The 25,852-nt window shown below is 47.4% G+C and overlaps 1 protein-coding gene across 9 annotated transcripts in view; it reads right to left on the bottom strand.

The window, feature by feature from the left end:
* The window catches only part of DIP2A (disco interacting protein 2 homolog A), a 121,350-nt gene that overhangs the window by 36,462 nt on the left and 59,036 nt on the right, over positions 1-25,852 (bottom strand). For all 9 annotated transcript variants that reach the window (XM_027548407.1, XM_027548424.1, XM_027548416.1 and 6 more), the window contains 9 exons: positions 25,167-25,290; positions 24,715-24,824; positions 24,336-24,438; positions 23,835-23,899; positions 23,561-23,654; positions 22,511-22,630; positions 21,484-21,598; positions 20,075-20,214; positions 18-154 (listed from right to left, as the gene is read on the bottom strand). In XM_027548407.1, coding sequence (XP_027404208.1) covers positions 18-154; positions 20,075-20,214; positions 21,484-21,598; positions 22,511-22,630; positions 23,561-23,654; positions 23,835-23,899; positions 24,336-24,438; positions 24,715-24,824; positions 25,167-25,290 — 1,008 coding nt within the window. The remainder of the gene's footprint in view (positions 1-17; positions 155-20,074; positions 20,215-21,483; positions 21,599-22,510; positions 22,631-23,560; positions 23,655-23,834; positions 23,900-24,335; positions 24,439-24,714; positions 24,825-25,166; positions 25,291-25,852) is intronic.

Raw genomic sequence — 25,852 nt, 5'->3', positions numbered from 1 at the left:
GTGGGACCCGCAGGGACCTCAAAGACGTTTTTGGTGATCCCGAGCAGCCCATAGTACGCTGTCGCCGTCGCACTGGAGTCCACACAGATCTCTCCAACTTCATCAGTTTTGCAGAGATGAGGGGTGCCCTCCACCTTCACAACACACACGTTAGCTGAAGAGAGAAAACAACCCTGGAGAGCACGCACACGGACACTGAGGTGGACCATCCAGACACCTGTGTGAACAGAACCTGCAGGGTGGACACCAACAGCTGTGCTCCCGCTGCAGAGACCCACACCCCCCTGGCCACAAGCCTGCGTGGTCTGTATGTGGTTCGTGCAGGTGACAGAAACTGCTCCCAGTGACATGGGCTCCGTGGTCACCCTGCACTGCCCTCCTGAGCCCTGTGAGATGGGAGATGCTACTGCACGCCTCTGTCTTTGAGGCCGGCTCACACTCCAGGCCTGACGACCTGACTCCAGTGCAAGTCCCTCTTGCGGCCCCTCCCACAGCCCAGTGACCCCCTGCTGTCTTCACCAAGCAGCACCCCCACCAACATGGCCACCTGTGGCCCAGCCCTCAGCTTTGGGGACCTTGCCTGTCTGGCTCCTGCAGCCCCAGTTACCAGCCTGGCCACAGAGCAGACATCCAGAAAGGCCTTGATTAGAGTGACATGCATACCAGAATATGCAGCATCCCTTGAATGGAACTCAGTCGCTCAGGCAAGAACCAAACACCCACAGTACTGGGCGAAGTCCAGCCTTCATCTCTGCCAAAGGATTCCCTGATTGACTCTCATCTCCAGGATGAGTGAGGAAGACACGCGAGGAAGACGGTCCGGGGGATGGGGGCGGACCCTGGGTCAGTCTCTTCTGTTGGTTCACAGATCAGGTCATGGCATCAGAGGAGCAGGGAGCAAGGGCGGTGCTGCCGCCTGGCCTGCCCCCTAGATACACACACTTGCACACAGTCCAACCTCCCTCCCACAGAGACCCTCCCACGTCACAACCAGACAAAAAGGCACAAACCCTGCACGTCCTGGGGACAAAACCCTGGGGCTGACTCAGGAGAGGACTGTGCACCTGACTCAGAGCTGTACCCGTCCTGTCAATACACACACCTGGGGGAGCATGCACACACGCAAGCACACACACACGCAAGCACGCACACACGCACACACCCTGGGCAGCAAGAACACACGTGCACACACACGGAGGGGGGCACGCACACATACACACACCTGGTGGAGCACATACACACATACACACACACACCTGGGGGAGCATGCACACACACACACCACACACTCTCAGGGCAAAAAGCACATGCACACACCTGGGGTGGCATGTGTCCACATGCTTGCACACACACACACCCAGGGCAGCAAGCACACACACGTACAAGGCAGGGGGGCCCACATGCATGTGCACACACACACACCCCCCTGGGGGAGCGCACACACATACCCAGGGCAGAAAGCACACACATATACCTGGGGGGGCACATATCTGCACACATGCGTGAACACACACACACGGGGGGCACACGCACACAAATACATATACCATGGGCAGCACACATGCGTGCACACACACTTGGGGAGCACACGTCTGCACATGTGCACACATGCACACAAAGTGGGAGCACACACACACACCCAGAGCAGTAAAAACATGCACACCCACACATATGCACACACACACACGGGGGACAGAGCATGAAGACACACACACACTCAAACCCAGGGCAGCATATGTGCGCGCACGCACACACACACTTGTGACAGCACATGTGTGCATGCACACACACACCAGGGGTGGCACAGGTGCATGCACGCACACACACACACCCCTAAGGGGACCACATACACATCTGGGGCAGCACATGTGCATGCACACACACACACACCCCTGGGGGAGCACACACACACCTGGGGTGGCACATGTGCACCCAAGGTGGGCACATGTGTGTACACATACACGCACACCCAGGGCAGAACATAAACACCCAGGACCATGTGCACACATACAGACTCTGGTCCAAGTTTAAGAATAAAATGAGCCCCACTATGAAAGTCCTTACACTTTCAATCAGAAGATTCATCTCTTTTAGTATTTCATCAATCTTTAAAAAAATTCCTGTGTTCACCTCATAAAAGCTAAGAATCACTAAGACCTTGTTTTTTACTCCATAAGATGTTTATCCTTGAGTCCCTGCTTCTGCAGAACTTGTGTCATTGTTCAGTCACTAAGTCATGTCTGACTCTTTGTGACCCCATTGACTGTAGCATGCCAGGCTTCCCTGTGCTTCATTATCTCCCAGAGTTTGCTCAAACTCATGTCCATTGAGGTAGTGATGCCATCCAACCATCTCATCCTCTGTCTCCCCTTCTCCATCTGCCCTCAATCTTACCCAGTATCAAGGGTTTTTCCAATGAGTCAGCTCTTCGCATGAGGGGGCAAAGTATTGGAGCTTCAGCATCAGTCCTTCCAATGAATATTCAGGACTGATTTCCTTTAGGATGGACTGGTTGGATCTCCTTGCAGTCCAAGGGACTCTCAAGAGTCTTCTCCAACACCATAGTTCAAAAGCATCAATTCTTCGGCACGCAGCTTTCTTTATGGTCCAACTATCATACCCTTACATGACTACTGGAAAAACCACAGCTTTGACTAGACGGACATTTGTTGGCAAAGCGATGTCTCTGCTTAGTCTAGGTTTGTTATAGATTTTCTTCCAAGCAGCAAGCATCTTTTAATTTCACGGCTGCAGTCACTGTCCACAGTGATTTGAGAGCCCAAGAAAATAAAGTCTGTCACTGTTTCCGTTGTTTCCCCATCTATTTGCCATGAAGTGATGGGGCCAGATGCCATGATCTTCATTTTCTGAATGTTGAGTTTTAAGCCAGCTTTTTCACTCTCCTCTTTCATCAAGAGGCTCTTTAGTTCTTCTTCACTTTCTGCCATAAGGGTGGTGTCATCTGCATATCTGAGGTTATTGATATTTCTCTCAGCAATCTTGATTCCAGCCTGAGCTTTATCTAGCCTGGAATTTCACATTATGTACTCTGAATGTAAGTTAAATGTGCAGGGTGACAATATACAGCCTTGACATACTCCTTTCCCAATTTGGAACCAGTCCATTGTTCCATGCCCAGTTTTAACTATTGCTTCTTGTCCTGCATACAGATTTCTCTGGAGACAGATAAGGTGATCTGGTTTTCCCGTGTCTTTGAGAATTTTCCACGGTTTGTTGTGATCCACATAGTCAAAGGTTTTAGCATAGTCAATGAAGCAGAAGTAGATGTTCTTCCGGAATTCCCTTGCTTTTTATATGATCCAGTGGATGTTGGCAATTTGATCTCTGGTTCCTCTGCCTTTTCTAAATCCAGCTTGCACATCTGGAATTTCTCAGTTCAGGTTCTGTTGAAGCCTAGCTTGAAGGATTTTGAGCATTACCTTGCTATTGCTAGCATGTGAAATGAGTGCAATTTTGCAGTAGTTAGAACATTCTTTGGCATTTCCCTTCTTTGGGATTGGAATGAAAACTGGCCTTTTCCAGTCCTGTGGCCAAACCTGAGTTTTCCAAATTTGCTAGCATATTGAGTACAGCACTTTAACAGCATCATCTTTTAGGATTTGCTCATCTGCAGAACTGATGAGTCCTTGATTGGGGTAAACATATATATGCAAGGGAAAAAAGACAACTCACTCTCTAAAACAGTAGAACTCGAAACAAATCTATTAGGTTGGTGCAAAAGATCAGTTTTGCACTGTTGAATTTTGCCTTTTGATATTGGAATAGTCTTAAATATATGTGGTTGTTATACATCATTTTAATGCACATTTTTTTTTGCTAAGAAATTACGTTAGACAAAAAAATTCAAGTGCTTTTTTTAAAATTCAAGTTCAAAACAGGTCGTAAAACAGAGGAGACAACTCACAACATCAACAACGCATTTGGCCCAGGAACTGCTAACAAATGCACAATGCAGTGTTGGTTCAGGAAGTTTTGCAAAGGAGACGAGAACCTTGAGGATGAGGATTGTGGTGGCCAGCCACTGGAAGTTAGCAATGACCAACTGAGAGGATCACTGAAGCTGGTCCTCTTACAACTACACAAGAAGTTGCCAAAGAACTCAACACCAACCATTCTATGGTTGTTCAGCACTTGAAGCAAATTGGAAAGGTGAAAAAGCTCCTAAGTGGGTGCCTCATGAGCTAACTGCAAATCAAATAAAATCATCATTTTGAAGTGTCATCTTCTCTTATTCTACACAATAACAACGAACCAATTGGACTGTGACATGAGACAAAAAATGGATTTTATATGATAACCAGCAACAATCAGCTCTGTGGTTGGACCAAGAAGAAGCCTCAAAGCACTTTCCAAAGCCAAACTTGCACCAAAAAATTGTCACGGTCACTGTTTGGTGGTCTGCTGCCAGTCTGACCCACTGCGGCTTTCTGAATCCCAGTGAAACCATTACAACTGAGAGGCATGCTCAGCAAATCAATGAGATACACTAAAAACTGCAATGCCTTCAGCTGGCATTGGTCAACAGAGTGACCCCAATTCTTCTCCATGACAATGCCCAACTGCATGCTGCACAATCAATGCTTCAAAAGTTGAATGAAATCAGGCCACAAAGTTTTGTCTCATCTGCCATATTCATCTGACTTCTCGCCCACTGACTACCACTTCTTCAAGCATTTCGACAAACTTTTGCAGGAAAAATGCTACCACAACCAGCAGGATGCAGAAAATGTTTTCCAAGAGTTCATCTAATCCCGAAGCACAGATTTCCTTTATGCTACAGGAATAAACAAATTTATTCCTCACTGGCAAAACTGTGTTGACTCCCTAAGATGGCAGAGGAATAGGACAGGGAGACCACCTTTTCCCCCACAAATTCATCAAAAGATCATTTGAATGCTGAACAAACTCCACAAAACAACTTCTGAACACTGGCAGAGGACACCAGGCACCCAGAAAGGCAGCCCATTGTCTTTGAAAGGAGGTAGGACAAAATATAAAAGATAAAAAGAGAGAGAAAAGAGTTAGGGACGGAGACCCATCACAGGGACGGAGTCATGAAAGAGGAAAAATTTCCAAACACCAGGAAACCCTCTCACTGGCGGGTCTGTGGGGAGTTTTGGAATCTCAGAGGGCAACATAACCAGGAGGAAAAATAAATAAATAAGTAAAACCCACAGATAACGTGCCTAATTGCAGCTCCCACCGGAGAAGTAGCGCAGATGCTCGCGTACACCACCAGCAAGCGGGGGCAGAACAGGGGGGCACGGGTTGCATGCTTAGGGTAAGAACCGGGCCTGAATGTCCTGAGGACAATCTGAGGGAGCTAACGTGAGATAGCAATCCAAACTATGGGATAGCCAGAGAGAGAGAGAAAAAAAAGAGAGAGAGAGAGAACGTTCCCACAAAAAGCTCTAACCTAAGGCACTGCCAGGCCTGCTCACAGAACAAAGGACTGAGCAAATACCAGAGGAGAGCTAGCTGGCTTCGGACTGGCCCATCCCCTGCCACAGGCAAGGAGGCAGCCGGGCGACAGGAGAGCCAGAAAGGGGCAATCTCAGCCCCAGGGACAGCATCCTTTACCAAACTGCGAGCAGGCTCCCAGGCGCTAACTAAGTCTTCCTGGGATCCTGGACAGTTGACATCTGCTGGAAGGGTCGCAGCCAGGGATCAGCTCCCCAGAGGAGACACACGGCACACCTGAGATGGCACTCCCGCTGTGCACCCAGGAAACCAAGCAGCTGGGACTGGGGAGGTGATAAGACACACCGCCCCACCTGGGGAGAGTGCACTCACCAAGCACCTGGTCACCTGAGCTGCTCGGACCTGGGAAGGGCACAAAACGCAGGCCCATCCGAGTCTGCGCCTTTGTGGAGTACCTGAGACTCTGAACCTGAGTGGCTTAGACCTGCGAAGGGCACACAACCCAGGCCTGCTTTAGAGAGTTGCAGAGCAACCTGGAGCCTGAGCAGTGTAGACTGGGAAAGCACACACGCAGTGAGTGGGGCAAACCCAGTGTGGCCGAGACACTGCGAGCACTCCCCACGCATGCCAGTGATATTTGTTTGCATTGTTCCTGCCTCCCCACAGCATGACTGAACAAGTGAGGCTAAATATGTGACCACCTTTGCCCCCTTGTGTCAAGGCAGAAATTAGACACTGAAGAGACTTGCAAACAGAAGAAACCAAAAGAAACAGAGGGACCCGCTTTGGAAGTGACAGGTGCAACAGATTAAAACCCTGTAGTTAGCACCAACTACAGTGGAAAGGGCCTACAGACCTTGAGAAGTATAAGCTGGAACAAGAAATTATCTGAAACTGAACTGATCCCACACTGCCCTCAACAGCTCCAAAGAAATTCCTAGATATATTTCTACTATTCTCACTTTTTAAATTTAAAAAAATTTTAAGTCCTTTATGACCCCCTTTAATTTTCATTTTTATAAACTACTATTACCTTGCAAAAAAAAAGACCCTATTTTTAAAGCAAATTTCATACATGTTTTTTACATTTTTCTGATTGTGTTTTGTTTTTTTAATATTGTATTTTTGACAGTCTAACATCTACTCTAGATTTTTAATCTTTGCTTTTTGGTATTTGTTATCAATTCTGTACCTTTAAGAATCCAATCTTCAGTACCCATTTTTACTTACAAGTGTGATTACTGGCTTGATTGCCCTCTCCCCCTTTGACTCTCCTTTTTCTCCCCTAGGGTCACTTCTATCTTCTCCCTCCCCCTTCTCTTCTCTACCCAACTCTGTGAATCTCTTTGGGTATTTTGGGCTGTGGAGAACACTTAGGAAACAGATTACTGGCCAGATCTGTCCCTCTCCTTTTGACCCACCCCACTTCTTCTCCTGGTCACCTCTATCTCCTTCCTCCCTCTTCTCTTCTCTATGTAACTCCGTGAACCTCCCTGGGTATTCCAGGCTGTGGAGAGCACATAGGGAAGTGATTACTGGCTAGATTGCTCTCCCACCTTTTGATTTCCCCTCTTCTCCTCCTGGTCACCTCTATCTCCCTCCCCCCTCTTCTCTTCTCCATGTAACTCTGTGAACTTCTCAGGGTGTCCCTCACTGTGGAGAATCTTTTCTCCATTAACCTAGATGTTTTATCATAGGTGTTGTATGGATAGAGCAGTCTTGAGGCTACTGTAAGAACAAGACTGAAAACCAGAGGCAGGAGGCTTAAGTCCAAATCCTGAGAACACCAGAAAACTCCTGACTCCAGGAACATTAATCGATAAGAGCTCATCCAAAAGCCTCCATACCTACACTGAAACCAATCTCCACCTAAGAGCCAACAAGTTCCAGAGCAAGACATACCATACAAATTCTCCAGCAACGCAGGAACATAGCCCTGAGTTTTTATATACAGCCTGCCCAAAGTCACAACAAACCCAGAGACACCTCAAAACTCACTACTGGACACTTCACTGGGCTCCAGAAAGAAGAGATCCAGCTCTACCCACCAGAATACCAATGCAAGCTTCCCTAACCAGGAAACCTTGACAAGCCACTTGTCCAACCCCACTCACACGGAGGAACCTCCACAATAAAGAGGAACCACAAACTGCCAAAATACAGAAAGGCCACCCCAAACACAGCAATCTAAACAAGATGAAAAGGCAGAGAAATACTCAGCAGGTATAGGAACGTGATAAATACCCACCAAACCAAACCAAAGAGGAGACAGGGAGTCTAACTGAAAAAGAATTCAGAATAATGATAGTAAAAATGATCCAAAATCTTGAAAACAGAATGGAGTTACAGATAAATAACCTGGACACAAGGATTGAGAAGATGCAAGAAATGTTTAACAAGAACCTAGAAGAAATAAAAAAGAGTCAATCAATAATGAATAATGCAACAAATGAGATCAAAAGCACTCTGGAGGAAACCAACAGTAGAATAATGTAGGCAGAAGATAGGATAAGTGAGGTGGAAGATAGAATGGTGGACATAAATGAAGCAGAGAGGAAAAAAGAATTAAAAGAAATGAGGACAACCTCAGAGACCTCTGGGACAATGTCAAACACCCCAACATTCGAATCATAGGAGTCCCAGAAGACGAAGACAAAAAGAAAGGCCATGAGAAAATACTTGAGGAGATAATAGTTGAAAACTTCCATATTAATGGGGAAGGAAATAGTCACCCAGGTCCAAGAAACCTAGACAACCCCAAACAGGATAAACCCAATGTGAAACACCCCAAGACACATACTAATGAAATTAACAAAGATCAAACACAAAGAACAAATATTAAAAGCAGCAAGGGAAAAACAACAAATAACACACAAGGGGATTCCCATAAGGATAACAGCTAATCTTTCAATAGAAAGTTTTCAGGCCAGAAGGGAATGGCAGGACAGACTTAAAGTGATGAAAGAGAAAAACCTACAACCCAGATTACTGTACCCAGCAAGGATCTCATTCAAATATGAAGGAGAAATCAAAAGCTTTACAGACAAGCAAAAGCTGAGAGAATTCAGCACCAACAAATCAGCCCTTCAACAAATGCTAAAGGATCTTCTCTAGACATGAAACACAGAAAATGTGTATAAACTCGAACAAAGTAAATGACAACACAATCATACTTATCAATAATTACCTTAAATGTAAATGGGTTGAATGCCCCAACCAAAAGACCAAGACTGGCTGAATGGATACAAAAACAAGACCCCTATATATGCTGTCTACAAGAGACCCACCTCAAAACAAGGGATACATACAGACTGAAAGTGAAAGGCTGGAAAAAGATATTTCACGCAAATAGAGACCAAAAGAAAGCAGGAGTAGCAATACTCATATCAGATAAAATAGACTTTCAAAGAAAGGCCGTGAAAAGAAACAAAGAAGGACACTACATAATGATCAAAGGATCAATTCAAGTAGAAGATATAACCATTATAAATATATATGCACCCAACATAGGAGCACCGCAATATGTAAGACAAATGCTAACAAGTATGAAAGGGGAAATTAACAGTAACACAGTAATAGTGGGAGACTTTAATACCCCACTCACACCTATGGATAGATCAATTAAACAAAAAATTAGCAAGGAAACACAAACTTTAAACGATACAATGGACCAATTAGACCTAATTGATATCTATAGGACATTTCACCCCAAAACAATGAATTTCACCTTTTTCTCAAGTGCACACGGAACCTTCTCCATGATGGACCACACCCTGGGTCATAAATCTAGCCTTGGTAAATTCAAAAAAACTGAAATCATTCCAAGCGTCTTTCCTGATTACAATGCGGTAAGATTAGATGTCAACTACAGGCAAAAAAAACTATCAAAAATACCAACATATGGAGGCTAAACAACATACTTCTGAATAACCAACAAATCACAGAAGAAATCAAAAAAGAAATCAAAATATGCATAGAAATGAATGAAAATGAAAACACAACAACCCAAAAGCTACAGTACTCAGTAAAAGCAGTGCTAAGGGGAAGGTTCACAGCAATACAAGTTTACCTCAAGAAACAAGAGAAAAGTCAAATAAGTAACCTAACTCTACACATAAAGCAACTAGAAAAGGGAGAAATGAAGAACCCAGGGTTAGTAGAAGGAAAGAAATCTTAAAAATTAGGGCAGAAATAAATGCAAAAGAAACAAAAGAGACCATAGCCAAAATCAACAAAGCTAAAAGCTGCTTCTTTGAGAAGATAAATAAAATAGACAAACCATTAGCCAGACTCATGAAGAAACAAAGGGAGAAGAATTAAATCAACAAAATTAGAAATGAAAATGGAGAAATCACAACAGACCACACAGAAACAAAGGATCATAAGAGACTACTATCAGCGACTAGATGCCAATAAAATGGACAACTTGGAAGAAACGGACAAATTCTCAGAAAAGTATAACTTGCCAAAACTGAACCAGGAAGAAAGAGAAAATCTTAACAGTCCCATCGCAAGCATGGAAATTGAAACTGTAATCAGAAATCTTCCAGCAAACAAAAGCCCAGGACCAGATGGCTTCACACCTGAGTTCTACCAAAAATTTAAAGAAGAGCTAACACCTATCCTACTCAAACTCTTCCAGAAAACTGCAGATGAAGGTAAACTTCCAAACTCATTCTATGAGGCCACCATCACCCTAATACCAAAACCAGACAAAGATACCACACAAAAAAAGAAAACTACAGGCCAATATCACTGATGAACACAGATGCAAAAATCCTTAACAAAATTCTAGCAAACAGAATCCAACAACATATTAAAAATGAGAGAGTCAGTTCCTAGGCAGGTTGATAGGGAGTCTAGGGGTCCCCAAGGAGAGAGGGGTCTGGAATTCTCAAGGAGGAAGAAAGGACAAACTTTTTTTCTTTCTCCACATTCCTTAGGATTAGATAACAATAATGTATCCTGCCTGAGGACAGTCTTTGGATTAAACCTTCTGGCTAATTCTGTTATCTTAAAATGTAAATTATGGGAGTAGGTCTGATGAGGTCTTTACAACCTCCTTTCTTTGGAGTATATAACTTCATTGCTAACACTAGCAAGCGGGTACTCTCTCTGCCCCCTTCTGATGCCTATGTCAGAAGCTTTCTCTATCTCCTTTATACTTTAATAAAACTTTATTACACAAAAGTTCTGAGAGATCAAGCCTCGTCTCTGGCCCCAGACTGAATTCTTCTCCTCCGGGGGCCAAGAATCCCGGTGTATTCGCGTGATTCAACAACAACCTTTCATCTTGGGGGCTCATCCGGGATCCTTCAGGACAAGGTAAGGATGCTTGGAGCCTGAGTTCTTTGTTCTCTTAGCGAACACGTTTTCTGCTGTGCTTTACTAACTCTACTGTGTGCTTGTGTGAATGAATGGCATGCCCTGCGTGAAGCAAGTAAGGAGCCCTGCTCTGTGGTCCCACGGTGATCTCATAGGGCTTATGGCAGAAACCTGTCAGGGTGTTATATCAACCTGCCAATGCCAAGAGGCACCCAATGTCTCCTTCAGGAACCGACCAGAAATGGGCAAAGTGTGTGGACCGAACTCTCCTTTCTCGGTCAAACTTTTCGGTCTCTTTGACCATTTCATAACTCCTTGGGAATTAGAAGTACTAACCTAATCTATTGGATCATAGACTTTCAAGGGACTTGTGATCTATACTGCTATTGTGTACTGTGGCTTAGGTCCCAAACTTGGATTGGTAGCCAATAAAGCGCCTAGCCTCGCTAGGAATCGAAAGTTCGGAAGCTAGATGGAGCTCTAGCTCCCAGAACATCTCTGAGGTTAAAGGTTACTCAGATTGGGACTGCAATGGGTTTTTTTCTTTGGTAACGCCGACTCTTAGTAGATCAGAGGAGGCTGTTATACTGGTGTGGTGATGCTTGGAAAGAACATCTCAGTTTTATGTTCACGTCGGTCTTACTGTAGTCAGGAAATACTCAGGGTTGTGCACAGGCACTCAGGTGACGAATGTTTCCCCTAGTAGTCTCAGCTTGGGAGGCAATCCGAAGGTTACTCTGATTCACCGCGGGTGACATCAGAGGCAAGCAAGGTTAAAGGTGAAGAGCTGGACGTCAAGTAGGGATGCTATCAAGTCTACCTCTGGTACATCCCCACCCCATCTCGGTGGCAGAACCGGGAGGGACGAGTACGGCGCCTGCGTCGGTAAGGGACAGACTAAGTCCGACCAGGAAGGAAAAGCTTTTGGTGTAACGTCTGTCTACACCCCCATCTAGAGCAGGGAGGGACGCCTCCAGTAGAAAAATGGTGCTGGTCGCTTTTTTTCTCTCTTACAGATGGGAGCTAACAATTCCAGCCTCACTCCTTTGAAATGTATCCTGAAAAACTGGGATAGATTTGATCCCCAGGGCTTAAAGAAGACACACCTGGTCTTCCTATGTGATACTGCATGGTCACGGTATCCATTGGAGGATGGCGAACGGTGGCCAGTTGGAGGGTCTCTTAAGTATAATACTGTTCTACAATTAGACCAGTTCTGTAAGGAACAAGGGAAATGGGTAGAAGTAGCATATGTGTTGCCCTTTTTCTCTCAGTGAAATATGCCAGACTTATGTCCTAAGGGTATAGATTTGGGCGTGAAACCTTCAGCTCCCTCCTTTACATCTCCTGTCTCAGTACGACCTCAGACTACTCTGGTTTCAGTAGACACTCAGATCATCGAAGTAAGAGATGAGATGGAGGACAGGAGACAAAGAGAAGAGGAAAAACAGGTTTCTCCAATCTATCCCTAGGATCATATGCGCAGAGCAGCCAGAGAGACTGAGGAACAGCCACACAAGCTGTTGCCTCTTTATGAAACACCCACCGGGAGAAATAATCAGTCTGTGAGAGTTAATAAGCCTTTCTCTTATCAAGAAATACAAAGAATCAAGGAGGATCTGGGAGACTAGAGGACCCAGAAAAATATATTAGAGCCTTTAAAGGTGTTACTCTGCTTTATGACCTCACTTGGAAGGATGTGATGTATATCTTGGGACAAATGCTGACTCCCGAGTCAAAGACTCGAGTTTTGGGAAAAGCGGTTGCTTATGGAGATAAATGGCTTGGTAATGAATCAGTAGGGAAGAGGGAGAATGAGATAGCGGCCCTCCCCACTGGGAATCAGGCGGTCCCAACTACAGAACCAGACTGGGACTACGACACAGCTAAAGGAAGATGGGATCAGAATCATTTGGTTAGATGTATTCTTGAAGGACTTAGGCAGGCACGTTCTAAGCCTTTATACTATGGCAAATTGGCAGACATAGAACAGGAGGAGAAGGAAGCTCCTGGTAAATTCCTAGATAGACTGAGAGAAGGCCTTCACAGATTCACTGAGATTGATCCCAAAAGTGAAGAGGGAAAAGCGATCTTAAAGGATAGATTTCTCACTCAGTCGGCTCCAGATATCCGCCGTAAGCTATTAAAATGGGCGTATGGACCAAATCAGTCTTTAGATACTCTGTTACAACTGGCTCAGACAGTCTATTATGGTAGGGAATATGAGGAAAAGAAAGAAAGGCAAAAAAAGACAAAGGAAAAGGTGGAAGCCTTCGCCATGGCTATGAAAAACGTTCTTAAACAGCCTGAGAAAAATGCCCAGAGGGGCCCAGGTGAAAAGGGATGGGCTTGCTATTACTGTGGAAAGGAGGAGCACCTCAAACGGGATTGCCTTCAGGCATCTAAGTCGCCCCCAGCTCCATGTCAGGTCTGCAAAGGACCACACTGGAAGAGAGACTGCCCCCAGAGGCGTAGGTCTCCAGGGTCAGACTCTCAAGACAATCAGGACTGAAGGTGCCCGGGGGTCCCCACACAAGCTCCCATCCTAATACACCTGAAGAACCCCGGGTATTAATAATTGTGGGGGGCCAATCCGTCGATTTCCTTTTAGATACTGGGGCAACTTATTCTGTGCTTACTGAAGCCCCTGGCCCACTTTCTTCCTGATCCACTTCCGTAATGGGACTGTTTGGACGAGCTAAAAGGTATTATTTCAGTTATTCTTTATCTTGCAACTGGGATTCTGTGCTGTTTTCACACGAGTTTCTGATTTTGCCAGAATCTCCCTCACCCCTTTTGGGGAGGGATATACTGAGCAAGGTCCACGCCTCTGTTTTCATGAATATGGAGCCTTCCCTTTCTCTCCCTTTAGTTGAACAAAATGTAAATCCTAGAGTATGGGCTGATGGAAAATCTGTGGGTCGAGCACAAAATGCTATTCCTGTAGTTGTTAAGCTCAAAGACCCGCACGTATTTCCACATAAGAAGCAGTATCCACTGAAACCTGAAGTTAAGGAAGGGTTAAAACCCATCATCAAAAATTTAAAGGAGCAGGGACTATTAATTCCCTGTAACAGTCCTTGCAACACTCCTATTTTGGGTATAAAGAAATTGAATGGTAAATGGAGACTAGTTCAAGATTTATGAATAATAAATGAGGCTGTAGTTCCTTTATACCCCATGGTGCCTAATCCTTATACTCTATTGTCTGAAATTCCTGAACGGGCCAAATATTTCTCAGTAATTGATTTAAAGGATGCCTTCTATTCAGTGCCTTTGGCGGAAGAAAGTCAATTTCTATTTGCCTTTGAAGACCTTACACAATCAGCTTCTCAGTTAACCTGGACAGTTTTGCCCCAGGGATTTCGTGACAGTCCTCACTTATTTGAACAAAGTTTGTCACGGGATCTACAAAACTTTAATAGCTCTGAAGCGGTGGTGTTACAGTATGTAGATGATATTTTGCTCTGTGCTGAGACAGAGGAAGCTTGTTCGCGAGCCTCAGAAGATTTCTTAAACTTTCTGGCAGGCTGTGGTTACAAGGCATCAAGAGAAAAGGCTCAGCTTTGTCAACAGTCGGTTAGATATCTGGGCCTAATCATATCAGAAGGAACTAGGGCCACAGGCCCTGAGAGAATTAAACCTATACTAAATCACCCCCTACCTATGACTTTAAGACAATTGAGAGGATTTTTGGGAATTACAGGTTACTGTCGCATTTGGATTCTGGGTTATGGGGAACTTGCCCGGCCTTTATATAAACTTATAGATGAAACTCAGCAGGCCCAAACCGACAAACTGGTTTGGTGTCCAGAAACTCAAAAGGCTTTTAAGGTTCTTCAGACTGCTCTCCTGCAAGCTCCAGCTCTGAGCTTGCCCAAAGGGTCAGAATTTAATTTGTTTGTCACTGAAAGAAAAGATGTGGCATTGGGAATTTTGACACAACCCCGAGGGCCTCACCAGCAACCTATTGCTTATCTAAGCAGAGAATTAGATGTAGTTTCACGTGGGTGGCCGCACTGCCTAAGAGTAATTGGGGCAGTGGCTTTATTAGCACCTGAAGCTTTAAAAATAATTAATGGACGAAACCTTACTGTACTGACTTCTCATGATGTGAGTGGAATCTTAAATTCTAAGGTTAATATTTGGATGGCGGACAGTAGGCTTCTTAAGTATCAGTCATTGTTGTTAGAAGGACCAGTAACTAAGCTTAAAGTTTGTGGAAATTTAAATCCTGCCACTTTCCTTCCTGAGAAGGAAAATGAAACACCTGACCACGATTGTTCTCAATTCCTAACTTTAAACTATGCAGCTCGGGAGGATCTAAAGGATACCCCATTAGACAATCCTGACATGGAAATATTTACAGATGGCAGTTCTTTTGTTCGGGATGGAAAGCGTAAAGCAGGTTACGCCATGGTGACTGCTGAACAGGTTTTGGAAGCAAAATCTCTCCCCCAGGGAATGAGTGCTCAGTTAGCGGAGCTTGTGGCTCTGACCCGAGCTCTAGAGTTAAGCAAAGGGCAGCAGATGGACCTGATAATCTATGTGAGTCTACTTCTGCTGACTCCAAAAATCCTGAGTCTGCCGTTGGATCCTCAAGACAATGTCTTCCTGTCCTGGGCTCACTCCTATGCTGCATTCCACAATCGGTCTAACTGCTGGGTCTGCGGAGTGCTCCCCTCTTCATCAGTGGAAGGCTTCCCGTGGTGGACATCCCCACTTCAAGGAAAAGACTTTCTCCAAGTCTGTGAATACCTTCGACAACAATCACATGCCTCTTCTTCATCTGATGACATCTACCAACCCTAAAATGGACTGGTGCAACACTTTGTACTCTAACTATGGAAATAATGTGACTTTTAATTTTGATTATACATTGTCTCGGTTCAATGACTATTTTGCTACATATAAGGCAAATAGGTCTAGATCTAATGGTTTTTTACCTGACGTTTATCAAATATGGGATGAGGTTATATGGCTAACTCCTGAAAAAGGACGTTTAATATCTACTACCTCTATATGCTGGGAACAAACAGAGCCGTCCCCAAAAGTTAGCCAACAACTTAATTACAATGATTGGAAACAATTGGGATATTTGTCTCAGGAAACATGCAATGTAATCATTCCCGTGTTTTCCAATCCCAGTTCAGGTTCTCCCTTTGTCTGGCCAGGCACGAATTGGGACTGGATATCTCAGTCGCGCTGGCTTGCTCCAAACGGGACTTACTAGATATGCGGCTCTTACCTATGGGCATGGCTTCCCCCTGGTTGGATAGGGAGATGCACCCTGGGTCTAGCCTTTACTCATGGCTTTATATTTTCAGAGCTTCCAGAAAAGCCTGCTAATTTACCCCACCTTAAAACTCGGTGGGCAAGGTCTGTATTTCATTGGTATGATTATTTGGCTGCAGCGTTTGTTCCCTCTTTGGGAACTACAGATGTTATGTTACGAGTGGATGCTTTGACTAATTTTATTCAACAGGCATTACAAGAGTCTCAAAAGGCTATTTCAGCTCTTAATGCTGAACAAGCACAAATTAGAAAGGTGGTTTTACAAAACAGATTGGCTCTAGATATTCTGACAGCTGCACAGGGAGGAACTTGTGCCATTATTCATACCCAATGCTGTACATATATACCTGATATGAGCACGAATGGTACTCATTTTACTAACCACATGAACAAGATGATTAGGGCCATGGATACTCCTGAAGCCTCAACTGCCTCACTCTGGGAGACGTTAACTAGTTCCCCATGGTGGACAACTATCTTAATTACAATAATTCTGGTTGTTTTGTTCTTGCTGTTTGCTCCCTGCATCTGTAATTGTATAACTGGATTTGTTTCTAGCCTCATGAAAGCTTTTAAGTTACAAATGGTTGCTCAAACTCCTGCTACTGCTGTAGCTTCCTCCAGCTACTATTTGGGGCTCCTGGATCAGATATCCTCAATATGAGGATTAGGAGAATATGTTGCCTCACCAATTTAGGGACAATGCCCCTTGTCAGCTCGGAAGCAGTTATGGAATGAGAACGATGTCCCTTTTCCCTAGGCAACATAGTTCTCCTAAAAGAAAAGGGAGGAATGAGAGAGTCAGTTCCTAGGCAGGTTGATAGGGAGTCTAGGGGTCCGCGAATTCTCAAGGAGGAAGAAAGGACAAACTTTTTTTTTTCTCCACATTCCTTAGGATTATATAACAATAATGTATCCTGCCTGAGGACAGTCTTTGGATTAAACCTTCTGGCTAATTCTGTTATCTTAAAATGTAAATTATGGGAGTAGGTCTGATGAGGTCTTTACAACCTCCATTCTTTGGAGTATATAACTTCATTGCTAACACTAGCAAGCGGGTACTCTTTCTGCCCCCTTCTGATGCCTATGTCAGAAGTTTTCTCTATCTCCTTTATACTTTAATAAAACTTTATTACACAAAAGCTCTGAGCGATCAAGCCTCGTCTCTGGCCCCGGATTGAATTCTTCTCCTCCAGGGGCCAAGAATCCCGGTGTATTCGCGTGATTCAACAACAACCTTTCAAAAAGATCACACACCATGATCAAGTGGGCTTTATCCCAGGGATGCAAGGATTCTTTAATATCTGCAAATCAATCAATGTGATACACCACATTAACAAATTGAAAGATAAAAACCATTTGATTGTCTCAATAGATGCAGAGAAAGCCTGTGACAAAATTCAACATCCATTTATGATAAAAACCCTCCAGAAAGCAGGCATAGAAGAACATACCTCAACATAATAAAAGCCATATATGATAAACCCACAGCAAACATTATGCTCAATGGTGAAAAATTAAAAGCATTTCCCCTAAAGTCAGGAACAAGACAAGGGTGGCCACTCTCACCACTACTATTCAACATAGTTTTGGAAGTTTTGGCCACAGCAATCAGAGAAGAAAAAGAAATAAAAAGAATCCAGATTGGAAAAGAAGAAGTAAAACTCTCACTGTTTGCAAATGACATGATCATCTACATAGAAACCCAAAAGACTCCACCAGAAAATTATTAAAGTTGCAGGATATAAATCCACATTCCTATACACTAACAGTGAGAAAACAGAGAAATTAAGGAAACAAATAAGGAAAAAAAAAATAAACGACCCAAACCAAAAATGGGCCAAAGATCTAAACAGACATTTCTCCAAAGAAGATGTACAGATGCTAACAAACACATGAAAAGATGCTCAACAGCACTCATGATCAGAGAAATGCAAATCCAAACCACAGTGAGGTACTATCTCACACTGGTCAGAATGGCTCCTATCAAAAAGTCTACAAACAATAAATGCTGGAGAGGGTGTGGAGAAAAGGGAACCCTCTAACACTGTCGGTGGGAATGCAAACTGGTACAGCCACTATGGAGAACAGTGTGGAGATTCCTTAAAAAACTGGAAATAGAACTGCCATATGACCCAGTAATCCCACTGCTGGGCATATACACCGAGGAAACCAGAATTGAAAGAGATACATGTACCCCAATGTTCATCACAGCACTATTTACAATAGCCAGGATATGGAAGCAACCTAGATGTCCATCGGCACACGAATGGATAAGAAAGCTGTGGTACATATACACAATGGAATATTACTCAGCCATTAAAAAGAATGCATTTGAATCAGTTCTACTGAGGTGGATGAAACTGGAGCCTATTATACAGAGTGAAGTAAGTCAGAAAGAAAAACACCAATACAGTATACTAACGCATATATATGGAATTTAGAAAGATGGTAACAATGGCCCTATATGCTAAGTCACTTCAGTCATTTCCGACTCTGTGCGACCCCATAGATGGCAGCCCACCAGGCTCCCCCGTCCCTGGGATTCTCCAGGCAAGAACACTGGAGTGGGCTGCCATTTCCTTCTCCAATGCATGAAAGTGAAAAGTGAAAGTGAAGTTGCTCAGTCGTGTCTGACTCTTAGCGACCCCATGGATTGCAGCCTAACAGGCTCCTTTGTCCATGGGATTTTCCAAGCAAGAGTACTGGAGTGGGGTGCCATTGCCTTCTCCATGGCCTTATATGTGAGACAGCAAAAGAGACACAGATGTAAAGAACAGACTTCTGGACTCTGTGGGAGAAGGCAAGGGTGGGATGATTTGAGAGAACAGCATTGAAACATGTATATTATCCTATGTGAAACAGATCGCCAGTCCAGGTTTGATGCATGAGACAGGGTGCTCAGGGCTGGTGCACTGGGATGACCCTGAGGGATGGGATGGGGAGAAAGGTGTGAGGGGGGTTCAGGATGGGGAACACATGTACACCCATGGCTGATTCATGTAAATGTATGGCAAAAACCACTACAATATTGTAACCTCCAATTAAAAAAAATAATTAGTTAAAAATTTAAAAATGAAAAAAAAAATTTAAAAATGTGTTGACTGTAATAGTTCCTATTTTGATTAATAAAGATGTGTTTGAGCCTAGTTACAATGATCTAAAATTTACATCTGAAACCGCAATTATGTTTGCACCAATCTAATAAATGTCCATCCTTGTTCTGTGTGCTGATCCCCAGCACTACCACTGGGCCAGATGCAACCATGTCCCTCCCTCTGGTGCCCAGCCTGTTCTGAGAGCCTACCAGAGGCAGAGCTGCAGACATGGTCCTGGGCCCGGGACTAGGGCGCACCATGACAGGGCCTGAGTGGAGATAGAAGCTGCTCTCCAGGGTCGCCAGAAGGGTGGGCACGGGCAGGAGGGGAGCTGGAGCACCGCAGGGTAGCCATGGCAAGGGGCAGCCTCAGAGCACATGCAGGGCACCCCCTACTCACAAAGCCACTGGCCTCTGGCTGGCTCTGCTCTAAATTCCCTACTGTGACACTGCTTAAGGGGGGCCCTGTGGGGAGACGGTGCCATCACCCTCCCTCACTGCTGCCCCACCTGTGACTCATGCACCATCCAGGCCCGTGGCCTTCCTGGAGCCCTTAGGGTCCCACTGCTGCTCACCTAACAGGCCCTCGGCAGGACCAAGACAACCCCATCATTGGTGCCTGCAGCTGAGGGCCTGAGGGCTGCAGGCCTCGCCAAGGGACAAGCATGTGACCGCCTGGTGCACGAGCTTCCAGTGGGGAGCTCTGTCACTACTCCCCAGCCCTGAGAGGACCAAGGCAGGGTCATGGGGCAAACACACTGCCCTTGATACAAAGGGAGGCAAAAAACAGAAAACATGTTACAAACAAAAATCCCAGCCCACATGGACCATCTGAAGCCTGGTATTTGTGTGCTCTGGAGCCCATCCAGCCACAGTACAAGACCCTTCCCCACTATGACCCCACTGTGCCCTCACCTCCAGGCATCACCTGGCCGACGTCCTGAACTGTGAGGACCGACAGCTTCTCCTCAGCATCCACTCTGATTACCCCGTGACTGAGGCCACTCATGGACAGCACAGCTCTTCTTGGAGGAGGGCCCCCCAGGTCAGGCGGCCTGGAAACAAAATTTATTAACTGACGAGGGGACAGCTCCCTGACAACAGGATGATGTGCAGCAAAGAGCCGGCTGGTGCTAGGCTGTGGGGATGCTGGCTGTGAGACCCCAGGGGCAGGCTGCATCCTCACAGGTCCGCATGACACCCCACCCCATGTGCTCCACAGCAGGGGACCAGGGGGCTGCGGGGACCATGCAATGATGCTGCATGCCTTCCAAGGAGGGCACAAAGGTGACTGCTTCCACCAGGCAGGTAGTACTGGGACAGTGCCCAGAGCCCCAGGCAGCAGGTAAGCAGAGTCCATGCTTCCTGGGAGCAAGCCCAGAGGACCCAGAGACCAGAGGAGGTGGCCTGGAGCCACGGCAGAACAGCAGGCTGCACGACCTATTCCAGCCAAAGGCCACCGAGCTGCAGCAGACTGCCCCAAAGAGGGGTCCCGACTCCCGACTGTGAGAAGCCAGGGGCAGTAAAGCGGCTGCTGCTGCAATGCCAAGTTTGGGCCTGATTGGTTTCACAGCAGCAGGAGCTGGGAGGCTGAGAATCAAATGTCACGTCTCCTCCAGTAAGAAAAACCACTTTGCTGAGCATAAGAGGTCACCGCAGAACAAAGGCATGAAGAACCCACTGTGGTCTGGGGAGGATAAAGGTGATGTTGTTAATGCTGATTCTTATCAACATGTTAAGATTTCTTACTGCCATGGATAAATAAACAACATAATACAAGACTACAACTGAAACTCACTCTCTAACAACTAAGTTGAGAGTGGGAAATTAACAAAGTGCCCGCAAATGTGAGTGCACTGCCCTCTACCTGAGGATGGTACTCAGGGGCATGGACAGCAGCCTTAGGTGAGCAGAGGGGCATGGACAGCAGCCTTAGGTGAGCAGAGATGACTGGGCAGGAAGGTGACCCCGTTGGGGCCTGGGGAGTCATGTGGGTGAGCACAGAGCAGGAGGCTGTGTCTTTCAGGCCTCCCAACCCCATCAGAACAGGGCAAGTCCTGGGCTGGAATAATCCAGGGATGGTGGTCCAGGGAGCCACCATGGAACTGTGTCACAAATCAGGACAGCCAGGGAGGGACGTGTGGCCAACAGGGCGTGCAGACGTGGCAGTCGGGGCAGCCCCACTATGACATGAACACGCCTGGAGACAGGCCCCAGACCAGGCACTGCTCACAGTTTCTCTTGCTCAGGAACAAATCAACCAAATTTGCTCTCACAGGTAATTCAGCTGAACGAGTAAAAAGACAGAGCAACTGATCAGCTACCTGCGGATGGCCACGGTGAGTGCCTCCGGCGAGCTGGCACAGGGGCAGATGACCTCTGGCCTCAGCCCTCTGGCCTGGAAGACGTTGAGGAACGCATCACAGGAGGATATGGACCCTGCATGAGACAGAGTGGACACGAGAGCTGAGCGGAAGGCCGTCAGGCACCCAGTGTGGAAGATGCCTGGCGCCAGGCCCAGACGCTGTACCCCTTCACCTCAATCAACCCATTAGTCTCATGGTGGTGGGGGGGCTGTTTCCACAAAAAACAGGATGCGTTTTCAAATCGCTAGCAAATAAGAAGCTGACTCTCACCCCTGGCGTGGAGTCTGAGGTCTGATAGCCTCGCCCACCTACTGGCAGCTGTGCCAAATGGGAGGCGACCCCGGCCACTCACAGAGCTGGAGTTGAACCTTCTGCAGCACGCGGCCCGGCCCTGTGAGCACCCGCTCCTGGATGCGCCCCGCAGCTGCAGTCTGCCAGTGGCTTCAACATGCCTCTCCCTGCACGGGCAGCCCAGCCCTTCAACCCTGCCTCTCTGCCCACTTGCCCAGCCACCGTCTATGGTGGTGCTGCCTGATCAGGGCCTAAGTCAGCACAGCCTTGCCCCCACCGGGACCAGGGCTGCACCCTGACCTGCAGCGTTCTGCCACAGGGAGGCTCAGGAAAGGAGGGAACCTGGCCATGGGTCCTTAAGTCCAGCAGAGGGCAAACAAGACAGTCCAGATCACTCAGAGCATCAGGGAAGTGATGGGCACTCAGAGTGCTGGGATCTGTGGGACGGCCGGCCTGGGGAGGGGCTCCTGGTGGCTCAGCAGCTGCGCCAAGAGTGTGGTGGAGATGCAGAGGAGCCAGCGGCCTGTGGTGCTCTGGAGGCAGGACGAGGGGCTCAGGGGCGGGTGGAGGGAATAAGAGGCTTTGGAGTGCTAGAAGGTGGGGTGCCCTCCCAACAGTCAGGTACCCAGGAGCCTAGGGTTGTCAGGGCCACGCTATACAGGGGTTCCGGGGTTGGGGGGTGGGCAGTACTCACAGGGGTTTGCACCATCAGCCACGATCAGCAGGCGCAGGGAGCTGAGGCTGACGTCCCTCTGACCTCTCTGAGCCAAGAGAGACCAATGCATGTCGCGGGACTTCACCAGTGCAGCTTGGGCTGCAGGGGAGCAGGATGTGCCTGAGTCACAGTCAGGCAGGCCCACAGAGCAGGCCACGTGCTCCCCACAGCCCACTGGGTCACGGGCAGGCAGGCCCACAGAGTAGGCCATGTGCTCCCACAGCCCAGCCTCTGGGCTTCCCCCATCTGGCCTGCCTGGAAGGCAGCTCAGTGCAGGGGCCGTTCTGACTCTCTCCCTGCCCCCACCACACCTGCCTCTTGCTCTCCAGCTGCCCTTCCCCAGCTGCCCCTCTTCGGCTGCCCTTCTCTGGCTGTCCTTCCCCGACAAGGGGGACCCTGCTCCCTCTAGCAGGAAGGGGCACTGCCAACCGCCCCCCTAGGATTCGGTTTTCATCTGTCAGACAGGGTCATCAGAGACAGCCCCCCACAGGGCACAGCCCATGTCTGCACTCCATAACTGGCAACATCATTAGTGTGGTCAACACGAATGGGGCACCCAGGACACAGCAGACCCGCCAAGCCCTGCTGGAGCAGAGCCCGGGGACACCCGGACGGTGCAGGAGTGGCCATGCTCAGGAAGCACCGACTGACTCCAGATGGACAGCAGGGTGGGTGTGGCCCTGCAGGCAGCCCCACTGCTCTGGATCATAAACTGTTTTGTTTGAACAATCAGCTTTGCTACTGGTGGCTTGAAGAGCCCTAACTTCAAATTCATGCCATCTCAAGAGCTAAGAACAGGAGCGTTTATGTGACAGCATGAAGTCAGGAGTCTACGGCCACACCGAACAGAGCCATCCTCCACGAGCCCCCTATTCCCAGCACTGGAGAGTCAGGCTGTGGGGCAGGGGGTGCCTGCCCTGGCCCCCGCCTGCAGCTCTGTGTGCTACTGTATTATTTCTTAATCACCAAAGACTAACTCAAAGACCCCTCTAAGGAAGGGCGCACAGACAGACGACATTCCTCTGTTACCTTTATACACACACACTTTCTGAATCCAGGAGAGTGGGTTCGCCTTCATCAGCGCATATGGGATGCTGACCACATGTATCCTCTTCAAGATACTCTGTGAAGAGACCCGCGGTTGTGGGGTGGGGGGCCCCACCAGGAGAGGCACAGAGAGTGTCAGAGCTCTACTCACAGCACAAGGGCTGACTCCACCAGCCACAGTGGGGCTTGGTGTTGCCCATGGGCGTAAAACGTTAGCAACCTCCCCACAGTTAGGTAGTATAGACACAGCACTCACTGTTAACACTCCATGCCACAGGCCGGCATCCCTTTTGAAATCCAGCACATTTGTTAATGTTTCAGCTGAAAGTGGACAAAGATGGTTAAACAACCAAGCGACCCTCCTCACAAGTCACATGCATTTTCAGAGACACCCTGAGATGATTACATCATCAACAAATAGGAGTTCTAGGAAACATACACAGCACTTCCAAATACCATGTCCCAACCAGTCAACAATCTTGGTAAATGTGAAAGCAGATCACACAACTGCGAGTTAGCACAGAGAACAAGCTGACTGGTCTTCTGGAAACACAGGGAGCAGCCACACTCCAGAGGCCGCAGGAGTGCACACCTCCCTCTCCTCTCCGACGTGGAGCAGAGGGCAGTGGAGGATCTCTAGTTCCCATGCCCCGCCCCAGTCTCCAGTCCCAGGACCAGAGCATGCCATGTCCCTCCCCTCCCACAGGCCTCACTGGGCAAGCTCTAGGAGGGGCCAGAGAGCCACCCCAGCCCTTACCTTCTGAGTAGCCGCACGCCTGGGTCAGAGCCTGGCACTGCGCCAGCAGGGACGCATGGGACACCGCCACTCCCACCGTACTTCCCTCCTTGCTGGTTTTGTACTGAAAGATTCCAAAGCATGAGCTCATTAGGTGACATTTCTGGAGGCTGTCCTTCACTCACCACAGGTTCGACCAGAGCCCACAGTATGCCCGGGCCCTCGAGGTGATGCCCTCAGCTGACGTCAGGCTCACCCTGGGTGGGTGAGGGGCGACAGGGCACACAGGTGGTCCCCAGGGAGGCAGCAGGGGCGGCTCTGGGTGAGGCACCGTGCCTTTCTGGGGTGAAGGAAAAGCACACATGGAGGTGCCCGAGCGCGGGGCTCAGCAAGGCACTACCTCGATGTAGGCGGTCCCGGGCCCCGCATCCTGCACTGCCGGGTTCCAGTCCTTGGGGGGCTTGGTCAGGTGCTTCCCATCGATCACCAGCCAGGTGAGGGGGGGCCAGCCTGTGAGGGCAGACAGGGACATACAGAGGCAGGGTCAGAGGGCCCTGCTCCCTCCCGACACCTCTGTGTCCAACACGCTGCCCGAGCCACTGAAAGGTGGGCAGGAGCCCCCGTCTCACTTGACCTTCATGTACTTATGTTTAATGACCAGCGGCCGCCAGGCTGGTCAACACAGGTCTAGACCCTGAGCCAAGTGAGGAGCGAGATTCACCAAGGTCTAAAACAAGGCCCCACTTTTGCTGAAGGCCCCTTTGTCTCTGTAGCGGCTGCTGACAGGAAAGGACGCCCAAGGGCCCAGTTTAGCAGAGAACCCTGCCACATGCTCCCCGCCCATGGGCCCACCTTTGAAGGTCACCACCTCTCCGGTCTGAGCCTTGGGCAGGCCTTTCTGACAAGCATCCGTGGTCAGGGCCAGGGAGACGCCACAGCTGCCCAGCAGAAACCCGACCTGCTGGCTGCCAGCATCCTGCAGAAACAGAGGGGCAGGGGCTTGCTCGCACACAAGACAGCTTTTCTCAGAATGTGCAAAGCTAGACCAGGTCAACCCGAGAGGTGTGTGCATATTTCCCTCAAAAGGAAATACTTAAGTTCTTAAGTTCAAAAGATAAAGTTCTGGGTAACTGACTAATTTCTCTTAGTTTTCTTGCAAATGACACTTACTAGCATTTTAATAAACTCCAAAAATAATAGCACTGAAATTTACACTTGATTTGTGTTTGAAGTTTACAGATTAATCTGGGGAGGTCTGACCTTTAACAATCTTAATTATTTTTACACAGAATATGTCCTTCAGTAGCATTTTATCATTTCCTTCATATAAGTTTTAGAAACTCGAATCTTTCCCTAAAAACCCTGTATTCAAATATCTGCGTATCATATATATAACCCTTTGGGATATACTGCGTTTATTCACAAGTTTTACTTTGAGGAGTTTCAAATTCGAATATTTCTTGCTGATAATGCTCATGTTAATAATTACCTGAACACTGGGATACAACAGAAAACTACGATTTTCTAAAATACATGTT

The sequence above is a fragment of the Bos indicus x Bos taurus genome, chromosome 1 (genome assembly GCF_003369695.1).
Source record: "Bos indicus x Bos taurus breed Angus x Brahman F1 hybrid chromosome 1, Bos_hybrid_MaternalHap_v2.0, whole genome shotgun sequence".
NCBI lineage: Eukaryota > Metazoa > Chordata > Mammalia > Artiodactyla > Bovidae > Bos > Bos indicus x Bos taurus.
This window is presented reverse-complemented; position numbering and strand designations above follow the sequence as displayed.